General features: G+C 35.6%; 1 protein-coding gene across 1 annotated transcript; it reads right to left on the reverse strand.

Moving 5' to 3' along the window:
• Positions 1–5,207: 5,207 nt before the first annotated feature.
• LOC132142300 (tetraspanin-5-like) lies at positions 5,208–17,130 on the reverse strand. Its single transcript, XM_059552075.1, has 9 exons — positions 16,838–17,130; positions 15,964–16,014; positions 15,712–15,858; positions 13,829–13,999; positions 13,151–13,276; positions 12,828–12,875; positions 12,549–12,665; positions 11,724–11,785; positions 5,208–5,345 (listed from the first exon to the last, which is right to left on the reverse strand). Exons 1-9 carry the CDS (start codon positions 16,916–16,918, stop codon positions 5,333–5,335), a joined length of 816 nt encoding a protein of 271 aa, XP_059408058.1. The 5' UTR covers positions 16,919–17,130; the 3' UTR covers positions 5,208–5,332.

Consider the following 17,130-nt stretch of genomic DNA (forward strand, 5'->3'; position numbering starts at 1 on the left):
TTCATTTTATCTAATGTGTGTAGAATTTGTCAATGTGAGCAACACCATATTGCTGTGACATTTACGAGAGTTCAAAACACAGTGACCCCTATTGCTGTGCCTTTGCTCGATGGGACAGAAAGACAGAGAGCGTCAGTGCCACTGAGCAGTTACTGTGATACAGAGGCCAGGAGATGAGTTCTAATCCTATTTTAATCGTGGTGGGATTAAGAAGACACAGCTGATCCTAATCTGCTCAGATTACCAATGCTGCTTCCAAAAGGAAGAAGAAGGGTTGTATAAGCAAGTGCACTTAAGGTGATTTAGGCATCACGGTTTCATTCCCAGCAAGGTCTCGAGGTGGACACACCCCTGAAATTCAGTTAAGTCTGTGTGTATTAAATGCTAGTATGTTACAATTAATGTTTCATGTTTATACTTGAATGTTTATTGGTGGATTTCAAGGAATTCATCGTTTTTAACAGGACATCAGTGAAATACAGTGTTGAAATATGTACCTCAAGATAAAGATCTATGGTTTTATGCACTTCCATGCAATTCATTCAGTATATTTTACCAGAAGCCATGAAGACTCAGGCAAAGGTTAAACTTTGCGTGAGCGTGTCACGTGTGTTATAGAATCACTAATGAGTAGCTCATAACGAATCGTTGTTTGCAATGTTGTGACTGTTCTTATACAGCTCACTAACAAAAGTAAATATTCATTTCTTCATAACTCTTACGTTTAAATCCTGACTTTCATCAGTTTTTCTTTAAAGGGCAGGTACTCTTGGTTTACATCCTTCATGCCATCCTCTGGCGTCATCTAACGTCCATACTTTAAACTGCACGAGGAATGTACAGTAGAGTTGGCTTTAGATTTAGATTACAACACAATATTATGCCCATTTCTACTGCTTTTACTATCATTCTGGCAAATTTTGTATCTTAATTTACAATTTCATATACAATCTACAAATGCAATAAATTACATTTAAATAAAAAATGCAAGCAACATGTTTTTATGACATTTTAATTAGGTTGTATTTTGTAAATGATAATGGATAATAAAGTTTGTTATTGTTAAACACTCCATTGGTAACGTTGTGAAATATTAAATTTGTAAAACACTGGCATGTGAGCCTGATATGTAGGTTGGTGATAATTAAATATTAGAGACAATTGATAACACTTTATTGTTAATTAGTAGGGTCTAGAAAATAGGCACAGACATAGACACAGGCTTTCCACACATACAAAAACATATCAAATTTATTGTTCCCAATACCACCATCTTGGGAAATAATGTAAAGTGTTTACTGTATTTATTAAATAAGGTAATGTAAAATAAATATCAAGAAATGACACAGAACATTAAACGAGAGACAATTAGAATGAAATAAAAACAAAATAACTTGCAGACCAAATAAGAAATATAGATCCAGCTTAAAACTATTGTCTTCAAATAAAGCCTTTTGTTTTGCCATTATTAATAGATTATATTAAAGGCCTGGATAAATATAACGATAAAATGTTAATAATCTTACTCAATCTGATAATAACAAAATGTTTATGTGATACATCGCCAACAAATTTCATTTTTTATCACAAAAGTTTTTTGAGAAATTTTCAGAAAATATGCCAATATTTATTTAATATTACTTTTATGGCACTTTCAGTCAAAAATGTACCAAAGGTTTAAGCTATGAGTTTTAAGCCAGACCCTAAAAAAAAAAAAATGCATATTTTTAATATTAAAACTGCAGATTCGTTTCACAATCAAAGCAAAACATTCTCATCATCTTTCTGACAAAGACGCCATGATTTCGGATTTGAATTTCAAAATCCAGTACAGGTCAACATAACTATTCACAAAAATATCTTCATATAGCCGAACATACTGGAAAAATGTAGTGTTATTCCAATAAGCATGCCGTGCATTTTCCCTTAGTTTCAAAAGCAACTGTTTTATAAAATCCATTATACGGGTAATATACACACACAATCTGGCAATACGAACAAAATAAACAAATAGTCTTATGTACTTTTAAGAGTCATAAGGTGAGTCAAACACCCATGTAGTGTTAAGCAGACAGTACTCTTCATTTAGCACAATCTGCAGCTAATACTGTCTCACTAAAACTGGGTCTGCACAGAACCTGCCCCTGCGGGACTGCAGAAATCAGAGAAGATTTCCACAGAATCCTAGTCATTCACAAAATTCTACACATACCCCTCAAGTAATAAATATTCATCCTAATTCGATCATGTTTTCAGCTACCATAGTACTCTTATAGCACTGACAAACACATTTTATCATTTAAATATCTATTCTACACAATTACGCAGATGACACCCCCCCCCCATAAAGGTAAATCAGTAGCAAAACTCGAGAGGTTGAAGATCTGATTGTGAGAACTTGTCATATTAATATTTGTATTTGTAAGTTAAAATTTACACTCACAGCTCTGATGTGAAAAGCTGAATCTTTCAATTTGCACACACAGACAATGATCAAAACACCCGTGTTTTGAATTGGAAGTTGTAGATTAATAGTCACAAATGTGTAGAATGACATTCACACAAAAAAATGACACACACATGTTTACGACATATTTACTTTTGCACTTTACTTCAGTTTCGCTGCACAACGTCAAGTCGGCACTTACAACCTCTCAGATCTGGAAGTACAAGTTCAAATCCTAGCGCTCTGACTTTTGCTACTCTTTTTGCGGTATTCTGTTGCAAAACTCACTTGTGCACTTGTATATGCAGATGTGAGAGAGCAGAGCTGGGGGCGGGGCTTTGGTGCGAATGAAGACATTTTATTGGTCGATGGCCGACCAATGAACAACGCCAATTGTTTTCACTAAATATCCTTAGCTTTGACAGGATTTTAAGACACTGCATTCATTTTGCCATTCAGGTATTATCTGGTAGACAAATAATGCAATATATTTTATGTGTATATCCCACTGCATATCACTCTACCAGAGTTGCAATATAATGCTTTTTTTTTATTATTTTTATGTTTTGTAAAAATAATTTTAACTTCTTCATTGGGTTAAATTCCTAATTTGCTTGTCAGTAATGAACCTTTTTAAATGCAACATTATTATTATTATTATTATTATAAAAACCGAGTGTTTAATAATGTCTAAATGTACATTAAACACCAAAACATAAAAAATAAGCACTTATGACCAGAAATACTGTTTTGAGCAACTAGTAGAGCTAAATACATGTATTTATTAAACATCAACAAGGCCATCTAGTGTTTAAGCAATGGAATTGCATATGAATATTATCTTTCTGGCCACCAAATGCCTCTAATTTAAAGCGTGCCTCTACTACAGTTATTGTAGTATAAATAATAAACATATTAGAAAATGTTATATTTCAAATGGTCATTCATGGATCATAATAATTGCGCATATTATTTATTACCATGATCTCTTAAAATTAACTAAACAGGACTGAGTTAACATGTAGTACAGTTATTTTATTGTTTAAAAGTTACACTTAATTGTTTAGTCACATTTAACTGCCAAGAGGTAGTATGAGAACATAAAGCTGTTCCATTTTCCAGTATAAAATGCTATTGTAACACAAAGTCACTACACTTTAAATGTAACAAATTACTAGAAATCGCTGCATATATAATGGAACTGTTGTCTGTCCCAACTAATACATTTCAAGCATATTGACAAAACGTTTAATTAAGTACTATTGATAGCTCCATGAACCACATGACCACGTGGCGGTGAGATCAAAGCATGCTCTGGTACAGCGAGTTTACTCTGCAATATGCAGTGGGATATACATATAAAATATGTTGCATTATTTGTCTACTAGATAATACCTGAATGGCAAAATGAATGCAGTGTCTTAAAAACCTGTCAAAGCTAAGGATATTTAGTGAAAACAATTGGCGTTGTTCATTGGTCGGGATCGACCAATAAAATGTCTTCATTCGCACCAAAGCCCCGCCCCCAGCTCTGCTCTCTCACATCTGCATATACAAGTGCACAAGTGAGTTTTGCAACAGAATACCGCAAAAAGAGTAGCAAAAGTCGGAGCGCTAGGATTTGAACTTGTACTTCCAGATCTGAGAGGTTGTAAGTGCCGACTTGACGTTGTGCAGCGAAACTGAAGTAAAGTGCAAAAGTAAATATGTCGTAAACGTGTGTATGTCATTTTCTTTGTGTGAATGTCATTCTACACATTTGTGACTATTAATCTACAACTTCCAATTCAAAACACGGGTGTTTTGATCATTGTCTGTGTGTGTAAATTGAAAGATTCAGCTTTTCACATCAGAGCTGTGAGTGTAAATTTTACCTTACAAATACAAATATTAATATGACAAGTTCTCACATTCAGATCTTCAACCTCTCGAGTTTAGCTACTGATTTACCTCCATACCCCCCCACCCCCCACAAACAGTGCAGAAAATGCAGGAAAAAAGTGCACCAACTCACTTAGTACTAATAATAATCTATAAATACTGATCTTGAATGTAATTTCTGCCCAACTGAACAATTGTAGTGTGATCATCTGGAATGGAATTATTTATTATTTACCCAATATGTTAATCTGCCACATACATAGACCAACAGTCAAAAAAAAAAAAAAAAAAACACACAGTAAGGACACAATGCAAGTGGCCTTAAAGGAACACTTCACCCAAAAATGAACATTTGCTGAAATGGACGGTAAATGGGTGCCATCAGAATGAGAGTTCAAAGAGATGATAAAAACACCACAATAATCCACACAACTCCAGTCAATTAATTAATGCCTTTTGACGCATTATTATGGAATACTTACTTGTATTTTGGCTAGAAACAATGGTTTAAAGTTAAAACACCTTAATGATGGATTTGTTTTTGTTTTTTTACAAACACACAACTTTCATAAATTGGTAATTGACTGGCTGGAGTGGTGTGGATTATTGTGATGTTTTTATCAGCTATTTGGACTTTTTAATTCTGACTGCACCGGATCCAGTGGTGAGCAAGTGATGTAATGCTGTACTTCTCCAAATCTGTTCTGATGAAGAAAAACTCATCTACATCTTGGATGACCTAAGGGTGAGAACATTTTCAACCAATATTCAGTGTTGGGTCAACCATTCTTTTAAGTGTTTCTTAAAGGCTTAATAATGACAAATGAGTTCTGTGTAGACTCATTGTGTTAATACTGTTGATTTTGCACTTGAAGAAATTGTAATAAAGGAGGTATGCGAATGGAATCCCTCGCTGGTTGCTAGGATACTGTGATGACAATGTGCCAACCCTGTTGCCGAGTGATAGAGAGATGGAAGCTCTGTCAGCAGAATGGCTCGAGTGCTTCAGGTGAACAAACTGGAGGATGAAAAACAGAGATGTTAGCAAGAAGAGACATCCTTTACCTGCTCATTACCATCACAGCTTAAGAAAATAAGATTTCATCCAGTGTACTCGCTAGGGGTTTATTCACACTGGACAAAAAAAAATAAAAAAAGGACTGAGACTACACCAAACAGGTTTTTTCTGCCAGTCTGAAATGGCAACAAAAAAATTGGTTTTACTAGACGTCCAAATACACAACTTACTCTAACTTAGAAAATTTAACAATTAGGGCTCTCAAATCAATTAATCACGATTAATCGCATCCACATATTAAATATATGTATGTGTGTATATACTAGGGATGTCCAGATCCGATCACGGGATCGGAAATCGGGCCTGATCACGTGGTTTCAGACTCGATCGGAATCGGACGTTACCTCCCGATCAAGACTCGGATATATATAATATGTGAATAAATATAGATTTAAACTCAAAGAGACAGGATGGTCTGCGCATGATCTGGTGTTTTATTCGGACCCAGAATAAGGCGAGATGAACATCACAGAGCGCTAAACACTCCTACAGTGTGCGTTTCATTCATACTCGACGCCAGAGGGCGCTCTCACGCAGAAAATCATATCAGGAAATTCCTAATATGGACAAAAGCATCCAGCTATAGCTGTATGAAAACAGCTATTTTCACAGAAAAACAGAAACTTTTGGAAACACGAAGACAGTATGTGGTTTTTCAAGTCATCTCCAGCAGCTGATAAATAAAGTATATGAACAATGCAGTGCTGATTGACATAGCATTTATTACAGTATAGAAACTATTCCACCTTACTGTGTGATAAACAGTCTTTGTAGTATATAAACAAATCATTATTTGTTATCGTCCAGCAGTTATAGATTTCTAAGCCAATTAAAAGCTAGAAATTAGAGAAAAAATAAAGTTGCCTATACTACCAGTCAGAAGTTTTTGAACAGTAAGCTTGTTAATGTTGTTTAAAGAAGTCTCTTCTGTTCACCAAGACTGCATTTATTTGATCCAAAGAACAGCAAAACAGTAAAATGTTTACATATTTTTGCTAGACTATTTAAAATAGCTGTTTTCTATTTGAATATATTTCAAAATTTAATTTATTGAACATCTTGGATCTTTTTTTTTCGCTCTTCTTTGTTCTTTTTTTTATGTATTATAGAAGTATCGGATCGGGACTCTGTATCGGTAGATACTCAAAATCAAATGACTCGGAGGCAAAAAAACCTGATCGGGCCCAGCCGGCACATGACCGACCTTCAACGTTGAAATATGGTTGAAATAAGGTCAGTTGTGGTTTTAACATTGAAACAATGTTGATTCAACGTTTAAAGCTGGATGGTTGAAAAACTTCCAGCACATGACCAACTTTCAACGTTGAAATATGGTTGAAATAAGGTCAGTTGTGGTTTCAACGTTGAAACAACGTTGATTCAACGTTTAAAGATGAACAGTTGAAAAACTTCCAGCACATGACCAACTTTCAACGTTGAAATATGGTTGAAATGAGGTCAGTTGTTTTAATGAAACAATGTTAAAAATGTTTAATGCTAAATGGTTGAAAAAGGTTAAACTTTTAAATTATTTATATTAAATTATTTAACATTATTATTATTTTAATAGCATTTTTAAATATTTTAGTCATGATATCTATTATAAAATCTAAAGGTATATGTTAAATATTATCATCATTAACAACAATAAAACTAAATACATTTCGCTGCTTTATCACACTGAAACAAGTCCTATTGGTAGTTTTGTTTTATTACTTTGATCATTATTGGTTAATCTTGCGATCATTCAGGAAACTGGACAATGAATCAGTTCGCGCCTTTCTACATTAAAAAATATGAGCGTTATTGTCGTGTTTCTGTGAGTGAGGCAGCTAACTGTGAGCTGCTGCTCGTTATAACTGACGATATAATAATTCGGTCCTGAATTATTTTATATTTGCCTGTTATTTTTTTTTTTATTTTGAGCGAATTTGAGTCGTGACATGTCAAAGGAGAACAAAAACTGTGAACACAAGAAGGGTCAGATGTGTTCTGCGAGGTCCTGCAAACATACTGGCAAAATGAGGTAAGAAAATCGCTATCTTTATTATCTTTTGAAAATAGTAAAGTATAACCAGAGTTTACAAATGAGTAGCTTAAAGGACATGTAACCTGCAGAGGATAAATAAATACCCGTCTGTGTATTTTTGCATTGCTTTATCACAGATGATCAAGTTAGATGCTCACCTACTGTGTTGCTGGTAAGTTATGTGTTAATGTCCGTCTTTTAGAGATTTTTCAACATTTTCCTAATATGAATCCCATGCATTAGGTGTGTTATATATGTTTTTATTCTAATAATAGTTTCAAAGTGTTTTCTGAAACATAAGTGCAAATGTCGGTACAATTTAAATGAATTAATGAAAATGAATTTAAAAATGAATTAGGATTGTTTAAAGCAGTGGTTCTCAGTGTCAGGCCCCTCTCTAGTGGTTACACAGGTGAATCACTAAATTAAATATTAATGTTAATACATTTTAATTTAATCTTTGAGTAAGGTTTTTTTGTACATTTAAGTATAGTTAATGTACAGTAAAGTTATGTAACTTTTGTTATAACGCATTTTAATTTAAACTAAGTTTTCATTTACCTGTATGTACGCACAGTGTAGTGTTAATGTTCAACTGTATTTACCATGGTAAAGTGGCTGACAACAATAAATATTCTTATTAGAATAAAACTGCCTTATTTTTTAACTTTAGAGCTGTAGCTGAATAGTTTGGCCTACTACGCTGCTTTTAATTTTAATTTTAATGTTGGTCATTATGGTGAAACTTAATATTTAATAACAAATATTTTCTGAAGTGTTACTTGGTATAAAACGTTTGAGAACCAATGGTTTAAAGAAATGGTATAAAATGAAATCCTGCTTTTCAAGAACTTTTCAGTAAACCATTTCTTCTTTCCCCTTGTAGATCCCCTTGGATCCCATCAAGGATCCAGCTTATTCTTGAAACATTGGTAAGAAATTGTTCATCTGCTACATTGCACTGTCACTTCTGGTAGAGATGCTTTGACCTTTTGTGATAGGTTTTGATTGTACTTAAAAAATTACTGAATTAGATTTTACTTATTTTACTATACTGTATTGCTAGTGTTCTGATTAAAACAGTGTAACTGGGGGCTCTGAAAACACTGCTTGTGAATAATTTGTGAATTGTAAACTTTCATCTGAATACATTAAATAAGTGTTTAATGAATAGTGTTGTCTACTTTGTTTCCAACCTCGTTACTGAACTGTAAAGTGAAAATATTGTGTGATTTATTTTGCATTCAGTTGTCAGTTAAATATATTTCACAATATCAAAGTTATTGTGAAACATTGTGACCATACCTAAACTCACTGGTTAAATCTTATGTGCCCTCCAGAAGTTTGCGCTCTGCAAGTGAACGATGCCTTGTGGTGCCATTCCAAAGAAATTCAAAATCACCCTCAAGGACCTTTTCCTGGACTGTGCCCAGCTGGTGGATTGACCTCCCAATCTCAATCCGAACAGCTGAGTCTTTACTCATTTTCAAGAAACATCTAAAGACCCATCTTTTTCGCCAGCACTTAACCAGCTAATACTAGCACTTTCCCTTCTTTTCTTGTCTTTCATATTTAAAAAAAAAAAAAAAAACCTGGCTATGCGTTCTGTACTACACTAACTGAGACTCTTGTTGTTCTCTTGTTGACCTGTCTGCTTCTATTTTTTTGCGTCTGTTAAATGTAAATGTTTATACAGGACGTATACAGAAGTGGGAAAGAGTGGAGGGGACGACGTCAGAATGGACCTAGCGCTGGGACTCTTTCAAGGATCACCTGAAGCACAACCACACTATATGCACGAGGCTGTTGGTTCTAACATTTTAGTCCCCTTTGGTAGAAATCTCATTCTGCATTCCCCACGGTAAAGAAGACACAGGGATCCCATTAGAAACCCCCCCGACACGGGGTGCCCTCTCTAATGCTGGGCCCTTGGAATTGTCCTAATCTTCCCTCCCCTTACAGCGGTCCTGGTTGAAGGTTCCCTTCGCAAACTGTGCAACACATTTTCACTGCACAAATGTACACATCTCTTGTCATGAGACACATTACTAAAACATGTTTTTTTTACAGAAACTGTAGTTTTCCACCAAAATAAAAGATAAACTGGTTTCAGTCATAAAGGTACAAGGGTTTCTCTTGCAAGTGCCACTAAAAATATGCATTTATATGCAATTAAGTTAATTGATATCAGGTCTGTAACATGATTAGCTATAAAAGCTTTGTCTTAGAGAAGCAGAGTCTCTCAGAAGTAAAGATGGGCAGAGGCTCTCCAATCTGTGAAAGACTGCGTAAAAAAATTGTGGAGAATTTTAAAAACAATGTTCCTCAACGTCAAATTGCAAAGGCTTTGCAAATCTCATCATCTACAGTGCATAACATCATCAAAAGATTCAGAGAAACTGGAGAAATCTCTGTGCGTAAGGGACAAAGCCGGAGACCTTTATTGGATGCCCGTGGTCTTCGGCTCTCAGACGACACCGCATCACTCATCGGCATGATTGTGTCAGTGACATTACTAAATGGGCCCAGGAATACTTTCAGAAACCACTGTCGGTAAACACAATCCGCCGTGCCATCAGCAGATGCCAACTAAAGCTCTATCATGCAAAAAGGAAGCCATATGTGAACATGGTCCAGAAGTGCCGTCGTGTCCTGTGGGCCAAGGCTCATTTAAAATGGACTATTTCAAAGTGGAATAGTGTTTTATGGTCAGATGAGTCCAAATTTGACATTCTTGTTGGAAATCACGGACGCCGTGTCCTCCGGGCTAAAGAGGAGGGAGACCTTCCAGCATGTTATCAGCGTTCAGTTCAAAAGCCAGCATCTCTGATGGTATGGGGGTGCATAAGTGCATACGGTATGGGCAGCTTGCATGTTTTGGAAGGCTCTGTGAATGCTGAAAGGTATATAAAGGTTTTAGAGCAACATATGCTTCCCTCCAAACAACGTCTATTTCAGGGAAGGCCTTGTTTATTTCAGCAGGACAATGCAAAACCACATACTGCAGCTATAACAACAGCATGGCTTCGTCGTAGAAGAGTCCGGGTGCTAACCTGGCCTGCCTGCAGTCCAGATCTTTCACCTATAGAGAACATTTGGCGCATCATTAAACGAAAAATACGTCAAAGACGACCACGAACTCTTCAGCAGCTGGAAATCTATATAAGGCAAGAATGGGACCAAATTCCAACAGCAAAACTCCAGCAACTCATAGCCTCAATGCCCAGACGTCTTCAAACTGTTTTGAAAAGAAAAGGAGATGCTACACCATGGTAAACATGCCCCGTCCCAACTATTTTGAGACCTGTAGCAGAAATCAAAATTGAAATGAGCTCATTTTGTGCATAAAATTGTAAACTTTCTCAGTTTAAACATTTGCTATGTTATCTATGTTCTATTGTGAATAAAATATTGGCTCATGTGATTTGAAAGTCTTTTAGTTTTCATTTTATTAAAATTTAAAAAAGGTCCCAACTTTTCCGGAATTCGGGTTGTACATTTTTTTAACAATACATCCATGCATACTCTGCAAAAATAAAGTTTATTATTTTCATCTGTTTTATACATTAGGTTTCCAAAATAAAACTGCTGTTATACAATTTTTAGCATGTGGTAGTTTATTGAAGTTGATTGTGAAGCCATTGCTGCCAGTCATTTGATTGTTAGCCTTTATCCTGTACTGTTGATCTAAATGCAAACTAGGATCTCATGGAACATACAAGTGTGTATTTATACATGGTGCCAGGTACTACGGTGAAACAACATTGTGTTATCAACGTTGATTAACTTTTCAAAATCAACACCTCATTCAGCGTTAATCCAAGGTCTGCAGAACGACCGTAATTCACACGTGATGAAGGTAAGACGGTGAAACAGCGTCGTGATTTCCACGGTGAATCAACGTCGTGATTTCAACCGTGCATCAACGTCGCGATTTCAACGGTGAATCAACATCATGATTTCAATGTTGATCCAATTTGCAAAATCGAAAGGTAATTCAACGTTGATTCAACCATGGTACCTGACGTTGTTTCAACGTTGAATCAAAGTTGAAATGCCGGCTGGGGGACATCCCTAGTATATACACATTTAAATATACACAGCACACACACACATATACTATGTAAACACCAACTTTTATTTTGGATGCGATTAATCACGATTAATCGATTTGACAGCCCTAATCTGCAATAGTTATTTTCATTTTAAGTCTCGTTTCCCAGCCTTCCATTAGTGTTTGGGGTCTCTAATCTAAATGCACTATTTCTGATATCAGTGATGTTTCTTACCAGCTCTCTCTGACCGCCTCAATGTCACTCAGAAGATTCTGTGCCAGACAGATCCCAAATATCTAGAAGCAGATGATAAGTTATTGTATTACGCAACACGGAGTTAAACAACAATGCTTTATTAGGTGGCTTCCTGGACATTATTAAATCTAATCTAGGCTTAATGCCTTTCAAAAATATTGGAATACCCTAAACAGGACAGAGCTGCCTATAAATCAATAAATGACCACACTTGGTGGATCATGTTTAGGTTGTAAAATAGAAGGACAGCTACTGAAATGAAAGAGCACTCTGGAGATAAATTAAACAATACATGAAATAGAATACTGGCATAAATCATTATTCAAGGGTTTTGATGTATCTGAGGGCCCTATTTTTCCGTAAGTATTAAAATTAAATAAATATTATAAACATTAACAATTGTTCTGTTTTAGAGCTTATAAACAAAGAAAATTCATCATTAATGAAAAGATAGGATAAATTAAAAAAAAATTTAGCAGAAGCTTTTATCCAGAGCGACTTACAGTGCATTCAGGTTATACATTTTTTTTTTTTTTTTTTACCAGTATGTGTGTTCCCTGGGAATTGAACCCTCGACCTTTTGCATTACAAATGCTATGCTCTACCACTGAGCCACAGGAACACAAATGACACAAAATGTCGTAACTGTCAAAAGGCCTTCATACTCTTCCAAGACACTGTTACGTTCAAGGCGATTTCATTTTGTAAATGATCTACACTCAGTTTCCCTTCTAATTTATTCCTTCAATTATGAATGACTGCTGTTTATAGTGGGACATACACAACATGTTGTTGTTTATTTACCTGCAGAAGTGCAATTCCTATAAAGATTCCCGCAACTACGGTTAGATTCTCCTGTAACCATTTCTCAAACTGCGGTACACATCCTTTCGTGTGTATAAAGGTCTTCTGTTCATTTTCCTTCACACATAAAAACAAACATTAGCCAAAAAAAATTCAATGCATGCAAAATATTAAACAATTCACCTTACAAAAACACTTTTACGGGGATTTCGGTTCATTTTCACTTTAGTTATATGTAAAAGAGTGACCAGGATATTCTTTAAATCCATACATACTTACACCTTTCGCTCGAATGTCATATCCACACTGTGTGTTTATCACATCCTCCTTTGAGAAGAGAAACATGAAGAAAGCTAGGATTTAGCCCTCTGCAAAACTTAACATTCTACAATAAATCATAGGCTTTGAGCATTATAAAATAGAGAACAGTTGTTGTTTTTTCATGCATGTATGTGTGTGCTCTGTCTGCCGAATTTACATCACTTCCTGTTCATGTGCCCAGTTTTTCTGGAAGGAGACAATGGCACATTCTAGGTGGTAAGATGACGTGTGTCTGTGTGTACTGTATGCGTGCTAAGAGTGTATATGCTGTGTTTACTCACAGCAGGGTCCTTGGTGCAGCAGGAAAAGGGAACCCCACATTTCTCTCTGCTCAGATTAGTGTCAGTACAATTAAAGTAAATATTCAGATTCCAGTCTTCAGGCCCAAAAGCTCCACAACACTCCCACTGCAGAAACATACATGCATTGAATATTCATGAGCTGACCAACCAATCGCCGTTACAGATTTAAACAGATTGCTACTACAGTAGCTCACAAAAATACACAATTAGATTTTAAATTGACTATACATTTAAAATGTTATATTTTTATAACAATGCATTAATATATATATATACATATATATAAACTTTTTATATTTTATTATTTTAACTGTTAGTTATAAAATACTATAGATATATATATAGTTTATATAGTTACATTTAATTATTATAAATAAATGAATAATTTATTAAACATAACTAATGCAAAAAATACATTTATAAATATATAAGACATGTAAAATATATAATAAATATGTAATTTATATAAAATTATAGCTTGTTGTTATTAATATTATTATAAATATAATTATATACCAGTAAAATAAACCAAGTAAGATTTGAAAGTGCCTACTTATTGTTTTATAATCATGTTTGCACATTAAATTGAGATTACCACAAGAATAACTGCACCTTTAAGTAAACTCTTTTTGTGGTTAGGTTTATATGTGTGCTTACATAATCTTGTGTAAAGTCGATGAGATTCTGTAGGTCAATGTCGTCTCTGTAGGCTCTAATATTGTTGTTGATGAAGAACTTGAGCTGGTCTTTAATCCAGTCTTTAAAGACAAAGGCCAAGACTCCCGCTGTCAACTCCAGGAAAAATATGATTCCCAGAAAAACGGAAAACTGCGGAAGAGGACAGCGGAGATCTTGTTACACAACTCATGGATGATATCAGCTTTAAGGGTCTCCAATAAATCAAGAATGTGTTATATTCCCACGACAGATTCAACTAAGTGAATTCTCTCAGGTTTATAATTCCTAACCCTGCCAACATATCTCGACACATTTACAGAGAAATTAACATTTTATGATGACTCAGTTCTCCTTGTTTCCCTTTAACATATTTTTACAACATACATCTCCAACTGCACACACAATTTTTTGTACAAGTACATTGAGTAATAATTTGTCACTGTGACCGCAATGAATACTTCCAAACTGACATCACAGTTCATCTGGTGATTCCAGATGTTTTAAGAAAGCCTCCGTTACCCTACAGAGGAAACGGGCCTCTTGTAATACTTTCGCAACACCATTCTTAACATTCCCATAAAGCTCTCACAACATCCCCTCTTATATAAAATGAGTGACACAGACCACCAGAACCTGCGTGAGAAGTTGTTCACACACTTTCAAACCACATTCAAACTAGAAACTAGTCTATTACCTGATCCCAGAGCAGTTTTATAAATTTGTTGACCTTTTAATGAGACATTTGTAAAATTAAAAGGAATACTAGCAGTTAATAGTCTTTTATTGGCATGTTTTGCTGAGCCATCCATAAAACAAAAAAGCCCTGAGAACAGATAAAAGAACACACAATATACAGACACTTCATATTTAGTGGTATTGAACGATTAGCTAATTGCATTTGACAAATTATAGTTTCAATACAAACATTTGCAATGAGTTATGAGTTTGTAAAAGCTGTTTTTATGCATGCTTTCAATGCATTGACACCATTTTTGAGTGCTTCAAAACAGTGAATCATTTTGCATTTAGTTCAGTTGATTTGAAGCTTTGAAAAGCATCCTTTCTCCCATCACTACCATCTTTGTCAAAAAAAAAAAGAACAAAAAAAAATACAATGGGGTATTACTGATGTTTTTAGGAAATTATCTTAAGATTGTGTTAACCACACAACTTATTTCAGGCTTTTAAACAAAAATCCATTCAAAATACCCACTGACGTTCGGGTAATGGAAGTACCAAACGCCAACTCGTTTGCAGGTTTTGGTCTACATACATCCATCATCCTGGTAGAACTCTACGCTCTTCCTGAAGTTTAAAAACAGTTTTTTCTAATGCAAAATTAATTTATCATTGTGTGTTATACAAACTATTTAAATAAGTATGAATAAATAAGCTATTAACCAACACACTATTAACACTCATGCTTTATGTAAAATCTAGAGCATAACTCTCTGCTTGATCTCAATGGTAAAGACTAAAGTGACGTGAAATTGAAAGTGACGTGAAATTCAGCCAAGTATGGTGACCCATACTCAGAATTTGTGCTCTGCATTTAACCCATCCGAAGTGCACACATACAGAGCAGTGAACACACACACACACACACTGTGAGCACACACCCGGAGCAGTGGGCAGCCATTTATGCTGCGGCGCCCGGGGAGCAGTTGGGGGTTCGATGCCTTGCTCAAGGGCACCTAAGTCATGGTATTGAGGGTGGTGAGAGAACTGTACATGCACTCCCCCCACCCACAATTCCTGCCGGCCCGGGACTCGAACTCACAACCTTTCAATTGGGAGTCCGACTCTCTAACCATTAGGCCACGACTTCCCGGTGACCCACGACTTCCCTAAATATGACATACAAACTTAAGAAGGAAGGAGTTTTCCCTCAAAGCTCCGATGCATCCTGCGAAGCCGAGCACGAACATCACCCCACCCACCACGAGAAACAGCCACACCGGATCAAACCCGCCCAGATCTGTGATGGAGGAGATGTTGGAAAGAACCCCCTGATGGAAATACGAATATTAACTTGATTACAATTTAATGAGAACAAGATCTCACTTGATCAGATTCATTTATGAAGTGCTTGTAAAAAGATGGGCTTCATTTACCTTCTCACTCCAGGCCCAAAGAGCCACAGACAGGAACGCCACCCCGAGCAGCTAAAGAGCATATATATTTGTATCAGATAGAGTTGGAGATCATCTTTATAAAATTAAATTTTGTTAGTGGTCACATTCAAATTTTTATAGCTTTTTGTGATGGCAAAAACCATGTGTCACATGGTTGTGTCTCAAAACCTAGTTGGCTGTTGTGCACAATAATTACAACTTCTGTTGGGTGAAGGAAATGTAACTAGTACTAATGTAATTAATACCAGTTGCCAGAAAGTAATAATATTACATTTTTGGAGTAACAAGTCCAAAACTGATAAACGTGTTAGAAATATTCAAACCGCATTTTTTTTGGAACATCACATGTGCTTTTGGAATGTTTTAACAGCATTTTTGTTTAAGATAACAGCATTCCTAACATTTTAGCAGCGTTTGTTAAAAGCCCAAAGTGTGTTTGGAACGTTTGACGTTATTTCTTGGTAACATGAGATCATTCGGAAAGTTCGAAATGCACTTCTGAAGCTCATAACCGCGTTTGGAATGTACAAACTGCACTCACTATCTTTGCAAGATAATTAAGCTACTTTTGGAACATTCGCATATATTTTTTGTATCGTGGCAGTTAAGATGTAACGGATGAAGCCATAAATGAGCGTCTGAACATTACATTTAGGGGTGAATTTAGAACGTACGACAGATTTTGGCCATAATAATAAACGCGTTTGAAACTCTCTACAGTGCTGTCTACGTAGGCATCTCGTAGGTTTTGAGGTACAGCCAGTGTGTAAGACACCCAGAGTTGGTTTAATGCAAACCCCAGGCGACGAAATGTAAACTGTACACTCACAGCTCGCACACAATGCCAACTCACCCAAAATATAATGTTAAATCCAAATATGAAGTATTTGATGCAACAACCCACTTCGTGCACGTTGAAGTGTTTTCCTGACATACTTGTGTTTGATAAAACGGAGAATTTCCACCCGGTGGTTATTAATGATGGAGAAATAAATCGCCTTACAATACCGACTGGAAAACTCTCTTCTTCCTTTTACACCATATTCATGACATTTGTAGCTACAGACTGGCCGGCAATGCCAAACGTGGATTTGCCTATTTCACTGAAATAAGTCATCTGCTTCCTCGAAAAAAAAAAAAAAAAAA

Source organism: Carassius carassius, chromosome 6 (assembly GCF_963082965.1).
Source record: "Carassius carassius chromosome 6, fCarCar2.1, whole genome shotgun sequence".
NCBI lineage: Eukaryota > Metazoa > Chordata > Actinopteri > Cypriniformes > Cyprinidae > Carassius > Carassius carassius.